We start from the raw sequence: 26,000 nt of genomic DNA on the forward strand, positions 1-26,000 counted from the left end.
CTGTGCACTTATTTTTTTTTTAAACCTTTACCTTCTTGGTTCCAAGCCAGAAGAGCAGTAAAGGCTAGGCAATGGAGGTGAAGTGACTTGCCCAGGGTCACATAGCTAGGAAATGTCTGACTGTGCACTTATTTTGAGAATGAATCATAACCACACATTTACAGAGGAAACTCCATGTAGATTTTTTAAAAAGTATCATCAATTTTTCAAGGCCAAAGAACCAGGTGGCTTTATGACACTGTACTTTGTCCTTATTCTGTGAGTAGATATCACTCAGCTAGTCAAACAGACTTTAACCTCATCTTCTCTGACTAAGCTGGTATCGTCCCTTTGCATCATTCTCCACTATGATCTCTGATAACCTCCTTCTATTTCTCAACCTCAATTTGAACTCTGATAATAGTTTTATTAGACTCCTTAAATTCATCCTTCAAGAATAGTTTACTTGGAATTTATGGAATTGTAACACATCCTATTTCTATTTGTTCAGCTTTTAAACGTTTCTTTCCTCAAAATTGATGCCACATTTAAGAGAAATTAAATCCGTGCCAAGTAAATACTGAAGTGTTTTTGTTAGTTGTATTGATTATAGCACAAAAGTGAGGCTGCTTCATAAACAGATACAAGTTAAGCCTGAGCACACAGAGAAGCAGGGGAACTAGTCCTGCCCCTTTCTTCATACTGGGAATCCATAGTAGTATATCTATATGGAAGGATTTCAAATGGCCACCATTTGTCAATGATGCATCATTTTAACAGCACAATTTAACTGTCCGAGTGTGACTTCAGACAACCGATAGTTATATCTCTAAAACAGACCTTAAATATAACCTTATTTAGAACTGAAAGTGTGAAGAAGAGGGTAGATTTTAAGCTAAAATCTTATACTTCTTGGAATCCTGTACAAGACCTTATATAGAATGAAAGCTCAATCATTACTTTTGCTGGATTAAGCTTCTGAGAAACTTGGTAGGTATGACATTTATATACATTTCAATCTTCAACATGAAATCCAGAGAGCAGATTATATGTTTTCAGATTTTTTTTTCTTAATGCCAGTGAAATGCTTACTTACCATCAGTCCTATCCACCATGACAGTATGACAAATTGCAAGCAAAAAGAAGAATTCTCGAACTTCAGGCTCTTTCCCTGACCGAATTTGTTCAATCAGATAATGGTCATAAAATAAAAGCTTCCCATCTGCAAATGTATTCCAACTAAAATCAACTTCCTGAGAAAAAGGAAGAAAAAATATCAAACATGAAAATGGCCATCTTAGAGCTTCAAGTAGGCTAAAATATTCATTCCGAGTATAGAAAAGAATCATTGCATAATTTAAATGCATTAAAAAACACACAGAACTATTCGCAAGCTAACATTTGTTCCCAAACAAAATGTCACCAACCAAAAACCTTTGAAGTAAGTGAAAGAACTCACATCCATCCTGCTGTGTTGATGCTGGGATGCGTCCCTGTTGTCCCCTGAAGTAAAAGCAAATATTAAAATCACAAGGTAAATCAGCAAAAAAGAGATCCTGTTACCACAAAGATCCCTCTTATCTCTTCTGTTACTCTGTATAGAAGCATTTAATTTGGTCCAATCGAAAAGAGCGCTGGTCCTAGAGTCAGGAAGGTCTGAGTTCAAATGTGGCCTCAGACACTTACTGTGAAACAGCAGATGAGTCATTTACTATCTCTCAGTTTCCCCATTTTTAAAATTATGAGACTAAAACCATTTACCTCAAAGAGTTGTTGGGAAGATTAGATGAGGTAACATGCCATGGCACTTTGTAAACCTTAAAAGTGCTACATAAATGACAGTTATTATTATCTCTCTCTAGGACTGATTAGGTCTCTATCCACAATACATCTGCCACAAATGGTCAGTGAAAAAATGAAATGGTAGTGAAATAACGGCTAATACTTACCATATATTTGTCCATTTATGCAGCACTTTTTAAATGTCATGATATTCTGTGTTAACGTTCCTGTCTTATCAGAGAAAATGTAATGGATTTGCCCAAGCTGCTCATTCAGTGTGGTTGTCCTAGCCTTTGCTGGTGTATCCTTCTCAGGATAGTACATTTGTAGGTCCCAGTTTATGAAATAACTCTGCCCAAGACGAATGACTTCAACACTAGAAATGAAAAAATAACTCTTATTGGACTGCTCAGATACAAAATGTGCACACTGGGTTTTGTTTTCCCCATCCTATCTCCATCACATTTCATCCATTGATCTCTTTCTTTTTACTCACACAAGGGACCAGCTTGGTCTTCTTGCTATTCCTCATCTTCAGTACTCCATCTTTCAACTCAGTGCCACTTAGTTAGCTGTTCCCCGTGTCTGGAATGTACTCATTCTCTCATTTCTGTCTTTCTGAATCCCTTATGCCTTCCAAAACTCAGCTCAAAAATTCCCTTCTTTGTCAAACATTTCCCTGATGTCCCACTTGCTAATATTACCCCTCGTTACTTTAGCTTATTTTGTATATTTGTATGTATTTTGTATATGTTTGTTTATTTATGTTGTGTCTCATTAGAATGTAAGCTCCTTGAGGACAAAAATTTCTTTGTAACACCAGCTCTTGGCATGATGAGGGACACAAAAAAATGCTTTAAAAATGTTATTGATGAACAGAATGGTATATGTACATATTGAATTGTTTCATTTTTGTCTTTGTTATCCAAAGCACCAAATCTATCGCCTGGCATATAATAAGCACTTACCAGATGCTTACTGGCTGGTTGACTAGCTGTAGAGCGATAATTTTCATCTTCCTACAATTTAGTGTCATATAGATTCAACTAAGCAATACTATCAGAATATTATTGGAAAGGAAGAAAATCTTTGCTCCTTCTCCCTTCCTTGAAACTGTATCTAAAACATTTTATCTTGGGACACCCCATTCCTCATCTCAAATGGGGTGAGCAAAGTAGGGCTGATCATATCACAGAGCCAGAGAGCAAAATAAAGCATGCATTTCTAGGCTATGTAAATATCTTGGAATTACTAAGGCCTACACTGCGATTCAAGAGCTGAAAAGGAAAGTTCCTTCAAAACCAGTGTTACCAAGGTTAAGGAATATCTAGAGTAAAAGAGTATAGGGAATTTTCCGAGTCAAGAGTCTAGAATTTCAAGCACTTATTAGACAGATATAAGAAAGTATTCAGAACTCTCAGTGGCTAAGGAAAGAATGTCTCCAAAATTGCTGAGAAAGATGGAAAAATAAATTCTAGGAAAACAGAAAATTCATGTATTCTCTTTATAAAGTGAAGTAATTCATAAGATATTCTCTTTATGTATATCTCTGTTTCTGTCTATCATTGTCTCTCTGTCTCACACCCTGACCCCAGGCTGTACTTTGTACTATTGTTGTAACTGTACTTTCATAAGTGCTTACCATGGTGTTTTGCACACTGTAGGCAATCAAGGTTGAATTTAATGAATCTGTAATACTGCACAAAGCCATAAAAGTATATGTAAATATCTTTAAAACAATCTATCAGAGATGAGTTTAGATTTCTTACTATATAAACAGATGCCTGATTCAGAGCTTTACTTCATATGAAAAGTTTTCCCTTAAGTACATACAATGAAATATAAAATGAGACAATTATCATTACATCTAATTAAAGAACACTGTGCCCATTTGTCTCTGGACTATTTATTAATTCAATTCAAGAAGCAGTTTATAAATATTTATGTGCCTAGGCAATATAGTAAACATTAAGGGTCTATGTTCTAGGTGGAAACCTGAAACTCAAGACATAATAAGATGCTGCTCCAAAGGCATTAGCATTAAATACCAAAATAACACAAAGAGAAAGTTTTGGAAATTAAAAAAAAAGAAAATCACTAAATTAAGCAATGATTGTTTCAGAGGCATGAGGTGCTTGATACTTTTCTTAAATGCAAGGGAGAATAAATCCCTTCTTTTTCTTTACACCACCTTAAAAAGTAGGAGAAGAAGCAGTTTGCCAAAGTGAAAAAGAGCTTCAAATCTGAGAAACAACATGAAGTGGTAGAGTCATGCCCTCCACACATTCTTATGAAGCCACAGTAAAGCGAGAATGCTTCAGAATAGTGTGTGTCCCAGGAATTGGCACAAATGGAAGAGCAGGAAGCATTGGAACTCCTCAGGGAGTGATGAAAAAAAAATCTCTGAAAAAGATAAGATGGGCTGCTAGGTCGCTCAATGGATTGAGAGCCAGTTCTGGAGACTAGAGATCTTAAGTTCAAAACTGGCCTCAGACATTTCCTAGCTATATGATCCTGGGTAAGTCATTTAACCAGGATTGCCTAGCCCTAATTGTTCTGCCTTAGAACTGATACCTAGTATTAACTCTAAGAAAATAGGTAAAGGTTTTTATAAAAAAAAAAGGTAAGAAATGAAATCTCACCCAACACTGATTTCTGCTCTTAAGCCTGATTATGAAAACACTTTAAAGCTCAACACATTTGAGGATTTTTCATAGGGGAAATTTTTTTACATTACAAGAGAGCATAATAAATGAGCATAAGTACTCATTTAACAATAAATTGTGGACTTTCCCATTAAGCTTAACACAAGAAACAAAAGAGGACATTTCATTACCTGACATAGAGGGAGATGGGTACCATGGTGTTCAGAACGATGATGTAGCCCCAGAAGTTAAGGAATCCACGATATGAAGGGGAGTTATCTTGTCCATCATACAGGTACCAAGAATAATTACCAACCTGTGCCTCCCAGTAAGCATGTCCAATAGCTAGACCAGCAGAAAGGAGTATAAGGACAACAAAAATCTAGAAAGTGAAACATGTTTATATGTATTACTCAGATCTTCCTTTGAACAAGAGTTGGGCCATGTTAGATTCCTAGTTCTGTCTATTCAAAAAGCTATGCTTATTCCTTAATTTATAAATATTTGATAAATCTAGAAACACTAATAATAAGCAGCAAAACAGTACCAGAACACTTTCCTTGAAGGTTTTTCTTGGCTTCTTTAATGATTTCTAATAGTATCTCAATTATTTGTTTGCTGCCTTCCAAAATTTGTCTGCAAAAATGATTATGAGAAAACTTTACTGTTGTTGTTCAGTCATGTCAGACTTTTTTGTGACTGTAAATTTTGGGGTTCTCTTGGAAGAAGATACTGGAGTGACTTACCATTTCCTTCTCCAGTTGATTAAGACAGAGGTTAAGTGACTTGTCTAGTGAATAAGTCTCTAAGGATGAATTTGAACTCAGGTCTTCCTGACTCCAGGCCAGTATTTTATTCACTGAACTCCCTAGCTGCTCCAATCAGTCCTTGAGAACTAACATTTGGAACTAAAGGAATCGTGGAGCTCATCAAGCCCAATATACTTATTTTATAGACAAGGAAACTGAAATTAAGAGAGAGGAGTAAACTGCTCTAAGCTGAGCTAGAGATCTTTGACCCCAAACCCAGCAATCTTTCTATTTTACTTCACTCACTATTGTAGCTAAATACTATTTTTAAACTGACAAGTGGAACAGGTTAATTGTTTGTACAGTGAAATAAAAATATTTTACCGTGTAAACCATATAATTCATCAAGTAATCAATTTTGGTCCTTTTAAATCTAGTCTTCCCACTGTTTTTCATTATTTTTGTGTCAGCTCCTGAAAAAACAAATTCAATGTGATCAAAATATGAAAAACAACAATTAACTATGTGCTAAATTTTAAAGTTCACTGTATGTTTTTGATGTTGAATGGGCAGGCAGGAAATATTTTGCCCTTCATTTCAATTATTTACCTCAGGTTACTAATGACATAAGAAAATAAAGTACCTGCAAAAACAATCAAGCCATGGCAGAAATCAGTATTTCTGATCACACAGCCTCTCAGCAAAATTTTATCTGAATCTAAAGGATAACTTGAGTTTCTCCAGAATAGTGTTCCTGTAAACTTATCCAGTCGATTATTTGGTTCTTCACATTCAACAAAACCTAAGTTGAATAAAAAAAAATTTCAATCTAAGAAAATGCTCAAACTTTATTAAAATTAATTTAAGTTAAAAATAAATTTTTAATTAATATAATTTAAAGTAAATTTATTTAAAATAAAAATTTTTAATATTTTTAGAAATTGGCTGGTAACTAAAACCTCTACCAAAGTTACAGACAGAGAATCTACTTTGTACAAACCATCAAATGCTGCCAATGCACTCTCTTTTTGGAGATATCGATCTGTTACATCAAGTGACATCTTGAACTTTAAATTTGTTTCTCTAGAGGGAACAAATTAAAACAAAAAAAATTTAGTTGGATCAAATCAGTCACTTAAAGAGAAAAATACTCATGAAGAAAACTAGTAATAAAAATTATTTAAAATCTTACAAGATTTCATTATATATTCTTATTCTTTCTATATTGAGAATCAGTAACATGTTCTAGTTGGTAGTTTTCAGTTATTTACACAATCATATACAATAGATATGGTTCTATTTTCTAATTCCAATTTTAATTGAAAGTTTTGGAGAGAGAAGAAGTAAGGGGTTCACTGGACTGGAGCCAAATCTTTGGCAAATTAACATCAGGTTCCCTATGAAAGCAGCTTTCTCTGAGCTAATATATGAACAAATATTTGAACATTTTAAACTATCAATTCACCAGACTGAATGGCAAATTAACCAGATGAACTGGCTTTCTCTCTACCTACCTACCTACCTACCTACCTGGTAAGATGGCTGCTATTTCTGTTATTCATCCCAAACTCTCTAGAACCTTTGGCAAACCAAACTTTTGATATTTTACCACATTCAATAGGCATACAATTAGAATGGCATTGGTTTGCCTATGTTCAAAAATGAAACTCAATTATTTCCTATCATCATAGAAACCAAATCATTTTCTTTTTGGATCATTTGACCTGAGAAAATAAGGGTGTAATTGTTAATGATGACACATTACATTTTGTTGTCCTGTTGTGTCCAACTCTACTTGACCTTAAAATAGCATTCCAGTACTGTCCATGGGGCTTTCTTGGCAAAGACACTGGGATAGACTGCCATTTCCTTCTCTTGTGGAATAGACAAAATGAGATTAAACTATTTGTGCAGGGTCACACAATAAAAATCTCAGGCTAAATGTGAACTCAGGTCTTCTTGATTCCAGGGCTAGAACTCTATCTCCTGAGCCACTTAGCCACCTCCATTCACATCAAACCAAAATATGATATATTCTCAGACCTCACTTGGCAAGACACTAAAAACATATGGAAAGGTCTAAGTCCACACAACCTTGCAGGTAATGCTTTTTACCTTCTAGAAATCTCTTTCTCTTTTTTAAACCCGTACCGTCTATCTTAGAATTGTTACTAAATATTGCTTCTAAAGCAAAAAGGCATGAAGGGCTAAGGAATCTGGATTAAGTGACTTGCTTGGGATCTCACAGCTAGGAAGTGTTTGAGGTCACATTTGAACCCAGGTCCTACCAACTCCAGGACTAGCTCTCTATGTAGTGAGTCCCCTAGCTGTCCTTAGCAATACTTCTTATTAAGGATTTTATTTCAAAATTTCCACAAATAGCATATTTAGTTCTGCCTATTAGACAAACGGCTAACTGGGTTTAACATAGTCTAGTAGGCGAGTCATGAGAAGTTTTTCATATTTATAAGAAGTCACGCATCTTTTTCTAGAGATTCCTACTCAATTATTAAGAACTAAAATTGTTCATATAGAATATCACATTTGATCCTTCCAACCAACTTTCTGAGGTAGACAGAGCAGGATCACAGAATTTAACAAGGACCTCAGCAGTCATTTCATTCAATCCACGCTTGAAAGAAATCTCCATCTTACTGCCTTTGCAAGTGATCCTGCAGCATCTGCTAGAAGATCCATTGATCTCCAAGGAGAGGGAACCCACCACCTATTGGGGCAACTTATTCTATTTATGCAGAGCATTAAATGTTAGAATATTATTCTGATCTCTTCTTGCCTCCCACCCCATTGCTCCTTTGAGGTGAAATAGAACACGTGTAATTCTTTTCCACATATTTGTCAGCCCTTCAAATGCTTGAAGCCACTTATCATATTCTCCCTGAGCTTTCTCTTTTCAGACTATAAATCTCTAGTTCCCTCAGTTGGCATGGTCCTTCATCATTCTGGTTGCCAGGAGGTGACACAATCCTGAGAAATAATTTTAGCTACATAGACACCAACTGGAACTCTGCTGCTAAAGGTGGATGAGCTAGGAAATTTCTCAGCTTTCCTTAATAATAATTTCTTCCTTGGACATCTAGGTGGTTCAGTGGATAGAGAGCCAGGCTGGAGAGATAAGGTCCTGGGTCTAAATCTGACCTCAAACACTTCCTAACTGTGTACCCCTGGGGAAGTAACTTAACTCCAATAGCCTAGTCCTTATGGCTCATCTGTCTTGAAATTAATTCTTAGCATTGATTCTAAGACTGACGGTAAGGGTTTAAAACAAATAAAAAAGAAATTTCTCATCTGTTGGATGTCTACCCACAGAGGCCAAATGGCTAATTATCAAGGACATTGTTTAGAGGATTCATGTTCAGGCAGTAGAGGCTAGATTAGAAGATATCTGAAGTTCAATCCAGTTATGGAATTCTTTCCTCATCTTTACTTTAGAGATGAGATAACCAAAGATTGAAAAAGTTTTAAGGCAAATTGCCAAGTTCCCTTTGCTAGAAAGTAGCAAAGCTGAAACTTGAACCTAAGTCTTTTGATTCCACATTCAAGAGACATTCCAATATTTATGACAGTCCTGGAACCTGCGACTTCAATATTCACATGTAAATATAAATGCATACGTCTGTAACTACAAATATAAGCAATATGTATGCTATACTTGTACTTCAATGCTTGAAATTAAGTCACCTTTCAAAAGGTATATCCTTACCCATCTAATTCAGCAGTTTCTACATAACAAAGGCTGTTAGGCTCTGAGCTGGACAGGAGAAGAATGTCAGCCTAGTGAAAACAATAAACACAAGTTAACACATTAAAGATCAAGGTGAAACTATATTTAAGGTCATAAATTAAGGCAAATTTGGATTAAATGATGAAGACTTGTTCACTTACAGGAATAAAGTCATTCTTTTTCAGACGAATTACATCTCCAACTTGAACCTCTTTCCACTTTACAGTTTTGAACCTAAAAATAGCATTTGAAATAGTAACAATTATTCCTTTAAAGACTCATGTTATAAATTTATATTAGAAATATCTAAGAATTAGAACTATGTGGCTACTCTTAAGAAAGATAGTAGAAAATCTGCATTTTTTGCTTAAAATATATTTTATTGGTGGCATAGAATCAAGAAATAATGAAAGCATTATTAGCCTACCTTAAGCTAGCATCTTTAGATCCTGGAAAAAAATGTATCAAGGGCTCACTAAGGATTGGTTCAGGGAATCTCTATTTTGTTGAGGGACTTTCAAGAAGCTACACTACTCTTCAGATTCCCTCTCTTCTCTTCCTCCTCCAAGTTGGCCTAGCAAATAACTATACTATTGATGACCATTCTTGACCCCTCCACAGTCTACTTTATATCACTGAACCTAGGATCTCTTGTTACTTGCCAAGTTCATCTAGCCAGCAGTCATATATATGTTAGAATATTTAACTCAGCAAGAGTTTGGTTCTCTTTTAAAGCAAGGATCATCTAAAATCTAGGGCTTTATATTTTGGTAGAGTTACCAGAACTTTGACACTGTAGACTGCAAATGTTCATTTGTTTGCTGTTTGATCTTAAAATTTTAATATTTTGCAACTTAAATCTAGTCAGTCATCTGTGGAGCTAAACAGGCCACTGTTCTTATTCATCCACCATCTACAAAGGGAGCCTCTGACTAACAATGGAAGATTTAAGAGGACAAATTACCCAAAGGGTGAAACGATCTTTCTTTTTGTTTTTTTGTAAGCAACTAGCCATCATTCTAATCTAATTGAGTGGATATATTTTATTTTGGGGGACTACAGAAGGGGAGAATGAAATCCTTAGATTCCAAAAATGGAATAATTCTCATATTCCATATTCCAACTTCCATAATTCTCAGATCCAAATTGCAAAGGAAGTTCCCAAATCCAGTTTCAAGTAACTCAGAATTTGGAGGAAATTTTATGCATTTTGGAAATAGAATAGCACCAAAAATTTATCCATTCAAGAATTTCACTAAACTTAACAAGATGCCTCTGGAACCAATTATTAGAGGCAAAAAATCAAGGCACTGTGGTCTCCCTAATAATTTCTGACTTAAAATGCATATAAAGAGAAAATCTCACCATGTTGATTTTTCTAATTTGCTAGGATTTACAATCAATAATCATAAGGTTTTTAAAATCTGGCTTCAATTGATTCAGTTTTCACTATTAGCCAAAAAATCAACAAGAATGTATTAATAAACATCCATCAACTTTGTTGGACCATGCCTGGCTCTGGTGATATAAAAAGAAAGTAACAAATGATGATGATGATGATGATGATATAAGCTAGCATTTAAGCACTTTTACAAATATTACCTCATTTAACTAGTGAAAGAATACTTAAAAACAGTTTACAGTCTGTACAGGAAAAGCAACTTGCACAAATGTGGATAAATACAAGATTGATACAATAGAGAGAATTTTTTTTTGGAAAAGGCACCAGCAGTTGAGGGACTAGAAATTGTTTCATGATTTAAGTGGTACTTGGACTGATCCCTGAAGGAAATTATTCTTCTAAGAGGCAGAGGGGTTAGAGAGAGTACATCCCAGGCATGGGGGATCACCACTGCCAAGTCAAGGAAATAAAAGTACTATGTGTGAAAAACTGAAGGCAGTTTGGTTGAACCACAGTGACTAGGAAATGGATTAGTATGACCTAAAGCTGGAAGGTAAATTCAGGGCTGTTGTAAAGGGCTTTAAATGTCAAACAAAGGAGTTTATATTTTTTCCTAGAGATAATAAAGAACTATTGGAGAATATTTAGAATGAAGAAGACATAGAACTGCACTTTAATGCAATCCCTTTGACAGCTGAGTGAAGACAGCATTGGAGTAGTGGAGCAGGGAGACCCAATTAAGAAGTCATTGAAATTGGCTGAGAGGTAATGAGTATATATATGAAAGGTACTACAGAGCTAGAAATGGCAAGTTAAACAACTGATTAGTTATGGGGGACAAATGAAAGTGGAGAGTTAAGTACTGCACCAAAATTGTTAACCCAGATAACTGGAAGGATAGTAGCGACTAGGCATAAATAAGACACTCTGAAATAGGGGTGGGTTGAGAGAGAGAGAAAATTAGTTCTGTTTTAGACATGCTGAGGCTGAGCATGGGACATGCAGTTCAAAATATCAAAAAGCATTTGGTGATGTGTGCCTGGAGCTGTGCAAAGGGACTAAGGCTAGATGTATAAACCTGAGTCATCAGCAAGGAAATGATCATAAAACTCATGTGAGCTGATGAGATCAGAGAGAGATAATGCGGAGAGAGAAGGGGATGGGAGCCTGATCATGATATAGATTTTGAGTCAGCAAAGGAATCTGAGAAGTAGCAGTCAGACAGATAGGAGGAGAACAAAGATAAGGCAGTATCAAAAAAAGTCAGAAAGGAACAAGTGTTCGGGAGAAAAGGGTGAACCACAGGTTTAAATGCTGCAGAGGTCAGCAAGGCTGAAGATTAAGAAAGGGTCACTGGATTGAACATCCAGAAAATTACAAGTAATTTTGGAGAAAGTAGTTTCAACTGGGTGACAAGATCAAAAACCAGATTAGGAAGACTTGCAAATAAGGTGAGAGGAAAAGGATACAAATAGTAGTGAGCATATTTTTTCTAGAAGTTTGGCTGAGAAAAGGAGGAGTGATTTTGGATAATAGTTAAAGGGATGATAAGAGATCATTGCAAGTCACTTGCTAGAGAATAATGAAGAGAAGAGCTAACAGGACGTTGATTATCAATAAATTTGGAGAGAGTGAACCTAAAAGGGAAGAATTTGCTGAGAGGCCTTAGTAGAATGAAATTCTGGACATAGCAAAGGGGATCAAAGAATAGTCTAAATTAAAATAAATTAATACTTCAATTTTAAAACTTGGGTTGGAATTCAGAAGGTCTTTAAGCTACAAATGAACAAATCAATTCCTTCAAATTTATCATCTGTTTCTAATTAAGTTATTTTTAGTAATCCATTGAGGATACAGAATAGCAATTCATATTACAGGCAATCCCGATCCCTGACTTATACTCAATTTCCTTAGGGGAAAAAATTAGACCCTTACCCTTTGTCTTAAATTTTATACTAGATATGGATTCCAAGGTAAAAGAGTGACAAGGGCTAGGCAATTGGGGTTAAGTTACTTGCCCAGGAACACACAGCTAGGAAGTATCTGAGGATAGATTTAAACCTGGGACCTCATCTCCAGGCCTGACTCTATCCACTCAGTTGCCTACCTACCCCTTCTACTCAATTTATTAACAACTCAAAATGACCCCTCTTTCTCATAGCAGCTACTGAAGATTCCAAATTTCATTTTTCTTCACAGGATCAAGTAGTTTCAGTGTCAGTATTTTTTCAATAATTTCAGCTACATTTTCTTTTTTTAAATGTATTTTGTGGATTGGTCTGAGAACCTTATCACTGCTTTTTAAAAATATTAACAAGCATTTCTTTTCTTTTTTTACCTCCCCCTCTCACTTAAAAGAAGACTCTTGTAGCACAAAATGCTGTCAAACAAAACAAGTTTTCACACTGGCCATATTTGAAAATGTACATCTCTTTCTGAATCTCATATCTATCACCTCACCACCACCACAACTTGTAACAATTTTCCCATGAGAGAAGGTATTCTGAGTTTCAAATAAATGGCTTACAAATACAAGTATTCACATTTTAACGTCTGCACTTACTGCAAAAATATGATGCACAGATTCACAACCAGTGAAAAAGCTTTTGTTTAAACATGTCCTTTTCTACTAATAGGTCCTATTCCTTCCTACTAATATCTGACATTGTTGAAATATAAATCAAAAGTAAAAAATACAACCAATAGTTCCCTCTATGTCTTGCTTCACAAAAAAGTTCAGGCCATTGTTAAAGGGCAACCTTTTCTCCTCAATTCATCCTATGTCATTCCATCATCTTTCCCTACTATCTCCTCTTTCACCTCAGTTTCTGATAGGGAAGTGATTCTTCAACTTGCCAAGGACAAATGCTTCACAAAGAAACCTGACTCCATCCTATCCTAAAGTCTCCAACAGATTGCCCCTACTATATTTCTTATCTTGAGTCTCTGTCTTTATTGAGTCCTTCTTGTTAGCTGCAGACTCTGATGTCTCATTCACTCTCACAACTCTCACATTTTACCCTACTACCACACTAGCTATCATCTCATATCTCTCCTCTCCTTCTTGGCTAAATTCCTTAATAAATCATCTACCCTGGGTACCTCTACTTCTTCCTATTGCTCTATTCTAAATCCTATGCAATCTGGCTTCCAAACTCCTTTTTAGTCTCCTTTGCTGGTTTTTCACACCAGGTTATTAACTGTTAATGGCCTCCCATGATTCTAGTCTGGAGCTGCTTCTTGATTCTCTCTATATTCTCCCACAGAGTGATCTCATTAACTACTTTGGGTTCAATTAAAATCTCTACGCAGATAACTTTATATCTAGCCCTAGTCTCTTCTCCTGATTGTGAGTTTCTTGAGGGGAGAGGCTGTTTTTAAAAGACAAACAAACAAAACCCCTTTATTGGTATCTCCCAGTGAAAACTACTGGCATAAAGTAATTGATAAATGCTTTTTTTTTTTTTTGACTGACTGCTGCACATAAAGACTGCTTTGTGCTGCTTCTGTGGCCATTATTTTCAATGCCTTTTATACTTGGATTCAAGGTCTTTTAAATCTAATTTTTTAAGACTTGCACAAAAATCAACCTTATTGGTATATCTACCATCATTAATTATGATCAATCTTCAGTTTTATCAAATAAATTTAGAAAAAATTTTATAGAGTAAAAAGAAATAAAGTTACTTTTACAGTACCTGCCATCCTTGATAACTTCACATGTCCTGTTATTTATCTCTTTATCCATTCTATGACGAGCCTTGGTGGGGAGGAAGAAAGAAGAATTGACACCTTAATAATTCTAAAATTTTAAGTGCTGCCAAAAATTATAGGCTAAAATAATCTGAAAGCATCCAGCAGAATTCTTAGCATAAAAAAAGAACTTACAACATCATCCACAAGATCTTTGATTGCAGTGATGCCCAGCACCAAAAGTAAAGGCACAAGTGTTGTATACCATGCCAACGTGGATATTTGAGGAATTGCCTTAAAAATAAAAGTGTTATAAAATACATAACATTTCCATAGAATTCATTTTTAAACTTAATTTAACACTTGATTTGGGTGATTACACCTGAATTAATGAAGATATATTGGTAAAAGGCTCTTGGTACCTGTTATAAAACTTGTCTAAAAAGTCCCTGCAGTTTTAAGCTTTAATAATAATAATAATTAGACATATTATATATTATTATTATACAGGGTGCTCCAAAAGTCTTAGTGCATATTTAAGTTATTAAAGCTTAATGTTATTAACACTTAAAATTGCATTATGATTTTTAAGATATTCTGGAAAATAACGATGACAACAAGACTATATGTCAATAATAATTATAATGGCACTTATGTAGCGCTTTAAGGAATGCAAAGCACCATACATATTTTATTTCCTTTGAGTCATATAACAACTGTGTGAGGTCAGTGCTCTATTCCTTCTGAGTTAAAATCCAGTTCTCTTATCCATTCTGCCACCTATCTGCTTTTATAATATACATAATAATTAACCTACAACATGCAATATATAATTATTAAACATAATTAGTTCAATATATGTAATAATAACAATAAAATCCCAGGTTTTCCCCAGCAGGTCACCTGGAGCAGTGACCTAAAGAAAATAGTTCTGGTTTCAGTCCTAAAATGAACATTATTGAGGGTTTTTAGCTCTCAAGTTAAAAAACACTTCAATACTCCCGAAGAGCTAGGTTTCATCCACATGGGATATCCATTAACTGGTGCAGACTATAAGCCTCCTATGACTTAAGAAGACATTCTCGTGAATTGTTCTGGTCAAAATAAATACACTACTTTGTAGATAACCCTCTGTGGAAGTTAATCACCAAATCCAGGAATGCCTGGTCCTCAGATGACATATTAGTTGTTTGCCAGGTCTTTACACTTTCCTAGGAAATGATCAAATTTGTGTAGCTTGCTGGAGCCGAGAATTACATTCATGGCATAAAAGGTACTGGAATAAGAGTGAAGTAAAGGTTTGAGATTTGAAAAATGTCAATGGATTAAATCCAAGGACACTGTTAATCCATGACTGTAACTTCAAAAGCATGATGTAGTCCAGGTATAGTATTTTTTTTTCTTTTGCGTGTAAGACAATCTATATCTTTACTTTTCATTTTTACCTTTAAGGATCCTTAATCTTGGTCCTGGGTTCAAATCTGACCTCAAAATACTTCCTAGCTCTGTGACCATGGGCAAGTCACTTAACCCCAATTGCCTAGTCCTTACCATTTTTCTGCCTTGGAACTGACGTTTAGTATAGATTCTAAGACAGAAGGTAAGAGTTTAAAAAAAAGGGGGGATACTTAATTCTCTTTTGAGACTCAGCTCAGGTACCATGGCTTCTTTATGTTACCTCTCATTCCTTAAATACCAAGAGAGAACTCTGTCCAGATGTCCACCTCATATCTTCCCTCTCCATCATCTATGGTCATTCTATTAAAGTAGCATTTCTCTCCCAGCCCTGCTGTCCTTATCTCCTGAAGGAGAATTTTAGTTTCTTAGGGCAGGCGCTATTTTTGTCTTTATCTCCAGCATCTAACCTTGCTCATACAGAGTAGGTTCTTAGTAAATATTTGTTGAGTTGAACTTTAGGACAAGCAGACAGAACTTTCATTATCAGTAAGAAGAGTCCAAACTGGAGAGTTGTGCAAACATCTTTTTTCCCGCCATCTTTTCAGTCAGTCAGTAATCATTTGGCCTCTCACCAGTGTATAAGGTGCTGTGATACTATTCCCTTAAAAAAATCAAATCCTCAGAGCCATCCATCTTTTACAAATTAAACATTATTGAGCAACTATGACTCACAAGAGATTTAAGATCTCAAATAGTATTATTACCTGTAAGATAAGAAGGACCAGGAAGTAGAAGTTGGCAGCTCTCTTGAACTGCTCAAATAAGTTCATTGGTAGAAAGGTGATTGCATTGTATTTGTAGGTTTTAATTGCATTATTCTGTGGAAAAAAGAAGAATCATTTTAAGTATTTTCATTCACTTATCACCAAATCTGATACTGACCCAGACACAGAATACTATAAGGAAATGACCAATAAAAGTTAAGTTTAACAGTCTCATACTTGAATCGTGAGTGACATTTACCAGGCAGAACGCGCTAGTGAGATTTCTCAAATGTGCTTTAATTCTTTATGCCCCAAATGACTCCCAGAAAGCTTAAAGAAGATATATAACTTTTAAAGTAAAAATCTACCAAGTTCCATATTATTGTTATAGATAATTTCTCTTTTGGTCTGGACGGTTAATATTTCTTTAGTGTGGGGAATGCTTGGCAAGGAAATCTTGCCTACCAATGCAATGCAATTGCTCTGCAATGTACACTCTTAGGCATTTGCCCAGGGTGGTAGGAGGATATATGACATTCCCAGGGACACAGAGTAGGCATTTGCCAAAGACAGGACTTGAAGCCAGGTGTTCCTGACTCTAAAGTCAGTTCTCCATCCACTAAGCCATGTTGCCTCTCACTAGTAACAGTAAAGAGAATAAATAATTACTCAAGTTCATACAGTGCTTAAAGTTTGAAAAGTGCTTTTCTCACAACCATCTGAAGAATAGCCAGTAAAAAATACTACTCATCCTCACTTATCAGATGAGGAAAATGAGGCCCATTGCTCAAGACCACATAACAACCAAGTACTGAGGCTGGATTTGAAGCAAAGGACTCCTCAATCTCCAAGTCCTGAACTGACAGCATCTGGGTAATAAGTGTCAGATTTAGGGCTAGATTGAATGTTTCCCAGTCTAATAAACTGCCTCATTTTTTTCAGACTGAGGGAAGAAAAGTAATAGTTATTATAAGATTTTAAAAGCTCCTTTAAATATCAGAATTTATTGCTAGGGGGAAAATTCATATAAATAAATAAACAATAATAACCATGTATTTTCTAGACATAAATATATAGTGTATGATAATTAATAATGGAAAATTAATATAAATATATCTAATCATAACTACTCAATGGAAAGATTTCTCAAACTGTACATGATATTCAACATCATTTAAATAATCCATTTAAATAATAATTAATATTTATTATTTTATTTTATATTTTATATAATAGAAACAATTATTTTATATTATGTTTATTATTATTATTAATAATTAAATAATAACAATATTAAGCATTTATATATCATTTTAAAAGCTATAAAGCATTTTACATGTATCATCTTATTTGAACCTCACAACAACCCTATTATTATCTACATTTTAGAAAGGAGGAAATGGAGTTTTAGAGAGTTTAAATGACTTGTCGAGGGTCATGCAGCTAATAAGTGTTGATTTTCTGACTCCCAAGTCCAGTTTATCCTTAAAGTATTTCTAGAAATCACTTTCCTTCTTTAATGGGAAATATGCGGGTGAGGGAATAACCACAGAATTTTAGTAGTCAACACTTATCTGCTTATCAAGGTAATTATAAAAGCATGAAGTAAATAATAATGAACACTCTATAGAACAGACAATCACCATAAAGACTCTTATTGATAATGAGCAACCACAATTTAAAGACAGTTTGGGGAGTTAAAGACAACTTACTGCATATTTGCTCTCTTTTAAGCAAAAGAATGTTGTGTTCATGAACTGGGGCTGTTCATGGAAGCTCCGATCATTTGCCTTCACTTGCCATGTACATTCTAAAAAAGATAGGGAGGGGGGAAAGAGAAGGAAACAGTGAAACAACTTTTCAAAATAAAAATAAAATATATACACTATTTTACTTGACTGCTCATTTAAAAGGCATTATATTTTTGGATAATTCGCTCTCAATTATGAGAAATTTATATTGTACTTTAAGGTTTGTGGAGCACTTTACATGCAATATTTCATTTAACCTTTACAACAACACTATGGTGTAGGTGCTTTATCATCCCTATTTTACCAGTGAAGAAACTGGAGTCAGGAAAGGATGCGACTTGACTAATCTGAACCCAGTGGCAGGCAATACTAGATAGCTCAATGGATAGATAGAGTGCTGGGTTTGGAGGTGGAAAGACCTGAGTTCAAATCTAACCTCAAACATTTACTAGCTGTGAGATCTTGGGCAGGTCACTTCACCCTGCTGACCTAAAGTTGCTCACCTGTAAAATGGGCTGGAGAAGGAAATGGTAAATCAATCCAGTATTTTTGCCAAGAAAACCCCAAATGGGGTAACGAAGACTCAGACACAACTGAAATGACTGAACAACAAAAATTTGAACCCAGGTCTTCCAGACTCTGTGTCCAAAACTCTATTTTAGTTCCCAGAATTCCTCTTTTAATGAGCTTCTTTCTCTCTAGATTTCTTTGATGCATACATTTTTTAACCCACCAGAAAAAAACAAACAAACAAACCCCAAATACCTACACTTTGATTAGTTCATCCTTTTAAAGTTTCAATCACGGATAAAATGTATACTTAGCTTTAATCCATTAAACAATGACTGCTGACAACTCTGGTATTCTCACAAGTCCCTGCTCTTACTTTAGAAACAACAGAGCAACACAGTTTAACAGCTGCATTTGGACAAACAATTCTCATACCCAAACCAGAGTGCTTTATAACTCCTTGCTCTCCCTCCCCTCTCTCTCTGGTTAGCATATGCCAAAACTTTCAGTTCCCTGTGCAAAGTACTTCCTCCTTTCTGTCTAATTTTTAAAATTTAACAAAATTCTATTTAAAGGCAAATTTCTCCTGAAAAACTTATTGTTAGAAGCTTTCCCCTTGTATTCTCAGTTTATTTGATACAACTAGGTATTGCTGAATTCAAATTTCATCTCTTCCATCAAGTTACTTCACCCAATGCATTCCCCTTCTATAACATTTATTTTCTATGTGTGCACACACACATATTCACATATATATATACACACACTCATCCAGTGTCCCCCAAATCTTATGGCACTTCTAAGTTATTAAAATTTAAAAGATTTAAGCTATTGAAGCCTTATCAGGCTTCTGGGATACTCTGTATGTACATATACACACTCATCTATACACCATAGATGAAAACGCACAAAGACAATCGTCATCCTCAGTTACCGAGAGACTACTACTACTACTACTACTACTACTACTACTACTACTACTACTACATATACACACATACTAGCATAATGAATAATAATTATTTCTGTGTCTTATTTCCTCACTAGTTGGTAAAATTCCTGAAGCACAGGGACTTAAAAAACTGTCGCAAAGCATCTATAAGCCAGTGCCTTGCGCAAGATCTTCTGAATTCATGAATATCAGAACTTTTTCTCCAGAAAGTAAAAAAATTGTTTCTTTAGTTCATCTTTTCCCCTTCCAGTACAATGAAGCACCTGTAACACTTGAATTCAAATTATGATGGAGTTCTCCCCCCCCCCCCTTATAAACAGGTTCTTTGATAATAAGATCCCATTTGCCTAGATATAATTTTGAATTCTCTTGGCAAATGGGCTCTTGACTATTACAGGTCTTGGAACATATCCACCATGGCCCTACTGTATATGTACATATTTATGTGTGTGTGTGTGTATAAAATAAACAAGTGTTTTCTAAGTTAACATGCAGCCCACAAAGATCTTTATGTCCAATACTTTTTCTATTTGAACTTTATACTACTGTTCTTGGCAACTCTATATGAAGAGATGAAAACATGCTTTAGAAGAACATTTCCTCATCCGAATGAAATGAGTAGTTATTATTGGGACTACTTTGTTGTTCGTTCATTTCAGTCATGTCTGATTTTTTTGTCCCCATTTGGGGTATTTGTGGCAAAAGATACTTGAGTAGTTTGCCATTTCCTTCTATAGTTCATTTGATAGATGAGGAAACTGAGTTAAGTGACTTGCCCAGGGACACATAGCTAGTAAGTGTTTGAGGCCAGATTTGAAATCTGAAAGATGTGTCTTCCTGACTCCTGGCCCAGTGCTCTAGTCATTGTACCACTCTACCCTACCTATCCTATTGGGATAGTACACTATGCTTTTCTTTCAATGTTTGGTTTCCTTGCTTCTGTCTTTCACAACTGATTTAATGACTACACATTGAATTCATCCTATTTTCATGGCAACAGTTCTGGTTCTCTCCATCAACTCCTTTTCTGAACTATGACCATTACCTCCATGATCTACGGTTTAGATTCATTTGGATATATGTATTTATATTCACAAGCACATTCACTTAGGAAGCACCTCATTCTTATTTGGACACATTTTAACACAAAACTAAAAGTTAAGAAGCATCATTAATTTCCAACTACTGTGTACATATATATTAAAAAAATCACTGGAGAGCCCCCCCCAATAAAACTATGGGTGTTCTTCCCATTCTATTATAATTCTCTACAGATGTGCAGATATGAGGGGTTTTATGCTCATCAATTTTTAAAAAACTTGTCAATATCTAAGCAAGTGGTAATCCTAATATGTAGTGTGCCTTCTTGTTTGTCTGACCTACTTCAGACAAAAGAAACAGAAAGCTAGCTGGTGGATTGATCAATGACTTTACCTTCCCATTCCTTTCTTTCTTTGTGCTTTCAGAGCTAATTGTTTTAGTATAAGCCCTTCAGCAAATAAAAGAAAAAGGTCCCCTGCATGTTGGGTTTCTAACACTTGAATATTAAGTAAAGCACCCACTGTGTGCCCATATCCAAATGCTTGGTGATCACAGGGAAATCTATCTTCCATGTCCACATAGAACTTGTTCACTAAGCTGGAAATATAAAAACAAAGAAAAGAAGCCTAACAATAGATTTAATAGCAAAATAGTCATCCACATCCACATACTTATGTACAGTATAATTTTTTTCATCAAATGTTTTGCCCCATCCCCACTCCAGCACAGTGTAACTCCTTTAGTGAAGGTAAAGTTTTGCTGTGTCTTTCTTTAGTGCCTGGCACAGTGATTCCTACAGAGAAGGTACTTAATAAATGTTTGTTGAATTTAAAACCTTAAAAATTATAAATGAATGGGCACAGATTGAATGATTTTGCTGTTTCATGTCAGTGAAGATTTAAGGAAGAGATATGGCTCATAGTCCCAGGGAACTTAATGAAATATGATTTACTAGAATAAAAAAAAGAATTCTTTGATGATATTGGCATGTCTATGACATAGGCAGCTTTTGTTCTGATTTTAGGACATGCTATAGCACATTTGAGGTACAATTAGGACTTAACAGACTATGAGTAACCAGAAACTTTAGAGTTTACACTGTTTTATCCTAGGGAGAAAACAAAGGGAACTAGAGTTTTTTATAAATCATCAACCAGGGGTAAGGCAAGTCCCACCAGCTCTGACTGTACCAAACACGAGTCAAAGTGAACATACAGGGGTTGATATAATTCCTTTGGTGCTTAAAATTTATAACTCTGAATTTATGTCACTTTTTCTATTTATGTTTTTTTTTCTTCTCCATGGGGAAAAGTACCCAAACTGGAAAGACTTGTTTCAATATTTGTCATTCATATGCCCCTCAACCCTCCCACACCAAAGTTCCAACAAAACACCAATCTCCCTTCCCACAGTACCCCTTGGAATGCCTGTTCTATAGGCAATAACCTTCCCTTGAATTTAAATCTCTTCTTCTCCCAGTCTTGTTGTCTTCTAGCTCTTACTGCAGCCTGGCTCCCCTCACTGATAACATATCTACCCTGGCAACACTTTCCATTACCAGATACAGTCACTCATTTCCCGTGGTTCACTGGTGAAAGTTGGGGAGTTGGAATACCTAGTTCTCTCCCTAACTTTCATCACTCAGTGATATCTCCTTTGAAATCTATGTTATTCATCTCTACCACTCAATCGAAATACTAGAAGCTGTTGCTTACAGATATGCCCAGGTCATTCCCCTTCCTTTTTCAATCAACTTCTGCCCTCATACTATGAGACTTCAATATACATACTCTTTTTTAAAAATGCTAACCACTCAGTTCCTTAACCTCACTTCCCATGACCTAGTCCTGCACCCCATTACACACACACACACACACAAAGATGGTATGAACCCTTGATCACTCACAAATGAACTACCTCCATATTGAATTCCCAAATCCCCTTATCTGAACATAATCTACTGGCTCTTTACTTCTCTCCCTGTCTTCCCTTACCAAATCCTATACTTTCTCCATCCATAGCATGACCCTTGACCCCTCAATTCTTTCAGACCATCACATCCTCTCTGCACTAGTCATTGTCTCCTCTTCCTCCATTCATCCAGATCAGAAATCCTCTAACATTTAGTAGATGATTCATAAAACTTCCAGTAACTAAAAAAATCCATCACTCAATGATCGATCTATTGCTGAGCTTTTTATCAGTTAGACTATTCCCTCAGCTGATAGACATGTATGATTTGTGGTATAATACAGTAAAGTAGGGCTTTTACATTCTACAAATTTATAATATAATAAAAATGCAATAGATTTGTTATACATAAGTTTTATGATATAGGACAAGTAGGGTGGTAGGGGCCACTAGGTAGTACAGTGGCTAGAGTACCAGGCCTGAAGTCAGAAAGACTCATCAGCAACAAAAGTTGTGAGGTACAGCAGAAAGAATTGTGGCTTTGGAATCAGATAAACGGAGCAAAATCTTAACTCTACTCCTTATTATCTGTGTGACTTTAGGATAACTCCTTTGATCCCTTTGTTCTTCAGTTTCCCAATCTATAAACTAGGTATCAGGCTTGGTGATCTCTCTCTCTCTCTCTCTCTCTCTCTCTTTCTCTCTCTCTCTCTATATATATATATGTATATATATATGTGTGTGTGTATATGTATATATACATATATTCTATCATAGTGATATTAAAGGATAGGGATTAAGGAGAAAGAAGGAGATCAAGGCTGGAAAAGTAAGTAGGCAAGGAGAAGGGAAAGGAAAAACAAGAGAACATGAAGAGTATTCATATAGATTAAATGTTTTCTTAAAGAAATATGGTACAAAATCATAAAGATTTAAGACAAGACAGAAGTTGAAATGAGACCTAGTTTTTCCATTTATTACTATCCAATTCTGAATAGTAAATATCAGAGAATATAGTGGCCATGAAAACACATAGACTTATTATTATTGTATGAGGAATTTTTAATTGAAAAAAAAAACAATAAAATTTAAAATGTCAGTTAAACTACCATATCAATGCTATAGACAAGCTACTATTCAAGATTTCTACTCCCACAGTATCAAGTCTTTATAAAATAGAAATGTGGAGAGAAATTAATTGGTAAAAAAATCCATAAAAGCAGATAAGTAAATCTTATAGCAAGCCAATTATGGCCATTTCTTTTCAAATAAGAAGGCTAGCATTCTTCAACAGTTTAGTAAATAGTTCTTAATATTTAGAGAAAATGCTATCATTTCATAACTGATCTATAGAAAATAAAATGTGGATTTAACATTTCTCAATGTTAAATTATTTCACCCTGTATTTAAGAATAGTTGTCTTCTAAATTTTTATCACATAGTCCATTAGTTTAAAAAAAGTAGCATCTCTAATAAGTGTGTAATATTCATATAAATATATACTATAACAATAGCATATATTATAAAACACAAATAAAAAGAAAATTCAAATAATAAGCTAAAATTATATTATTTTTAAAATAAAATTTTATTTAGCAGTACAAAAACCTTACTGAGTAGAAAATTCTGTGTCCAAGTCTCTTACATGCATAGATATAATAGTGTTTTCCTCTGTGATACAACATTTTAAGTAACAAAAAATTAATTTAAAAAACCCTTACCTTCCATCTTAGAATCAATATTATGTTTTGGTTCTAAAGAGCTATAAGGGTTAGGCAATGGGAATTAAGTGATTTGGTCAGGGACATACAGTTAGGAAGTGTCAGAAACCACATTTATATCCAGGACCTCCCATCTCTGGGCATGGCTCTCTATCTACTGAGACACATAGTTAACCCCCAAAAGACTGGTTTTTTAACTATCATTCTAATTGAAATTGTTTCACAATATCTCAAGTCCCAATATACACAGAGAGTGAAGTTTATCATTAACAAAAGGAAATATATGTTCTTATTTTTAAAACATTCTTAATAATTAAAAATATTTCAGATGTGATTTAATCAGAACTTCTTAACCTGAAGTCTGTGCACTTTAAAAAAAAGTGTGCTTTTAAAAAATGTGTATTTCAATGTAATTGATTTCTTTTTTATCCTATGAATTTTTTTATGCATTTAAAAACATGGTTCTGAGAAGGACTTTAGCAGCCTGCAAAAGGGATTAGGACACAGAAAAGCTTAAGATTTCTTTGATAAGAAGTTTTGTTTTATCCTCCAAAGCAGCTGATGTTACTAATTAAAGGAACATGAGAAAGAAGGGTGTTCTTTGCTACCTTGGTTTCACATTATTATTATGCTCTTCAGATCATACCTTTTTCTTTTTGTTTAGTTTGTAGGAATCATCTTAAGTCACTTATTTTGTAAGGATAAGATTTTAAAATTTTTATTTAGAATATTTTCCCATGATTACATGATTCATGATTTTTTCTACCCCTCTCCCCTACCAGAGCTGTTAAGCAGTTCCACTGGGTTATACATGTATTATTGTTCAAAACCCATTACCATGTTATTCATATTTGCAGTAGAGGGATCTTTTAACATCAAATCCCCAATCATGTCCCCATCAAAACATGTGATCAATCATGTTTTTTTTCTGTGTTTCTGCTCCCAGAGTTCTTTCTCTGGATGTGGATAGTGTTCTTTCTCATAAGTTCCTCTGGATTGTCCTGGGTCATTGCATTGCTGCTAGTAGAAAAGTCCGTTATGTTCAATTGTGTCACAGTGTATCCATCTCTGTGTACAATGTTCTTTTGGTTCTACTCCTCTCACTCTGCATCAATTCCTGGAGGTCATTCCAATTCACATGGAATTCCCCCAGTTCATTATTCCTTTCAGCACAATAGTATTCCATTACCAACAGATACCACAATTTCTTCAGCCATTCCCCAATCGAGGGACACTCCTCATTTTCCAATTGTTTTGTCACAACAAAGAGCACAGCTATGAATATTTTTGTACAAGTCTTTTTCCTTATTATCTCTTTGGGGTACAAACCTTGCAGTGGTATGGCTAGATCAAAGGACAGGCAGTCTTTTAAAGCCCTTTGCACATAGTTCCAAATTGCCCTCCAGAATGGTTGGATCAATTCACAACTCCACCAGCAATACATACGTGTCCCAATTTTGCCACATCCCCTCCAACGTTTATCACTTTCCTTTGCTGCCATATTGGCAAGCCGGCTAGGTGTGAGGTGGTACCTCAGAGTTGTTTTTATTTGCATTCTCTAATCAAGAGGGATTTGGAATACTTTTTCATGTGCTTATTGATAGTTTTGATTTCTTCAAGTTCATATTGCCTATTCATATCCCTTGACCATTTTTAAGCTGGGAAATGGCTTGATTTTTTGTAAATGTGACTTAGTTGTAAGGATAAGATTTTTTGCTGTTGTTGCCGAGTTATTTTTCAATTGCATCTGACTCTTCATCACCCCATTTGGAGTTTTCTGGGCAAAGACACTGCCGTGGTTTGTCATTTCCTTCTCTAACTCTTCCAGATGAGGAAACTTAGATGAGTAGGGTTAAGGGACTTGCCTAGGGTCACACAGTTAGGAAGTTTCTGAGGTTAGATTTGAACTCTCAAGAAGATGAATTATTCCTCACTCAAGACCCAAAACACTATCCACTCA

The 26,000-nt window shown here is 35.1% G+C and overlaps 1 protein-coding gene across 1 annotated transcript in view; it reads right to left on the bottom strand.

Annotated features, from left to right (window-relative positions):
• The window catches only part of ATP8B1 (ATPase phospholipid transporting 8B1), a 135,545-nt gene that overhangs the window by 35,926 nt on the left and 73,619 nt on the right, over positions 1–26,000 (bottom strand). Inside the window, exons 3-15 of the mRNA XM_001366279.4 lie at positions 17,867–17,964; positions 16,155–16,268; positions 14,188–14,286; positions 13,998–14,059; positions 9,059–9,131; positions 8,877–8,947; positions 6,156–6,238; positions 5,799–5,957; positions 5,540–5,628; positions 4,598–4,788; positions 1,929–2,137; positions 1,439–1,482; positions 1,076–1,232 (exon numbers count right to left, since the gene is read on the bottom strand). Of these exons, the coding sequence (XP_001366316.1) occupies positions 1,076–1,232; positions 1,439–1,482; positions 1,929–2,137; positions 4,598–4,788; positions 5,540–5,628; positions 5,799–5,957; positions 6,156–6,238; positions 8,877–8,947; positions 9,059–9,131; positions 13,998–14,059; positions 14,188–14,286; positions 16,155–16,268; positions 17,867–17,964 (1,449 nt within the window). The remainder of the gene's footprint in view (positions 1–1,075; positions 1,233–1,438; positions 1,483–1,928; positions 2,138–4,597; positions 4,789–5,539; positions 5,629–5,798; positions 5,958–6,155; positions 6,239–8,876; positions 8,948–9,058; positions 9,132–13,997; positions 14,060–14,187; positions 14,287–16,154; positions 16,269–17,866; positions 17,965–26,000) is intronic.

This window comes from Monodelphis domestica, chromosome 3 (genome assembly GCF_027887165.1).
Source record: "Monodelphis domestica isolate mMonDom1 chromosome 3, mMonDom1.pri, whole genome shotgun sequence".
Taxonomy (NCBI): domain Eukaryota; kingdom Metazoa; phylum Chordata; class Mammalia; order Didelphimorphia; family Didelphidae; genus Monodelphis; species Monodelphis domestica.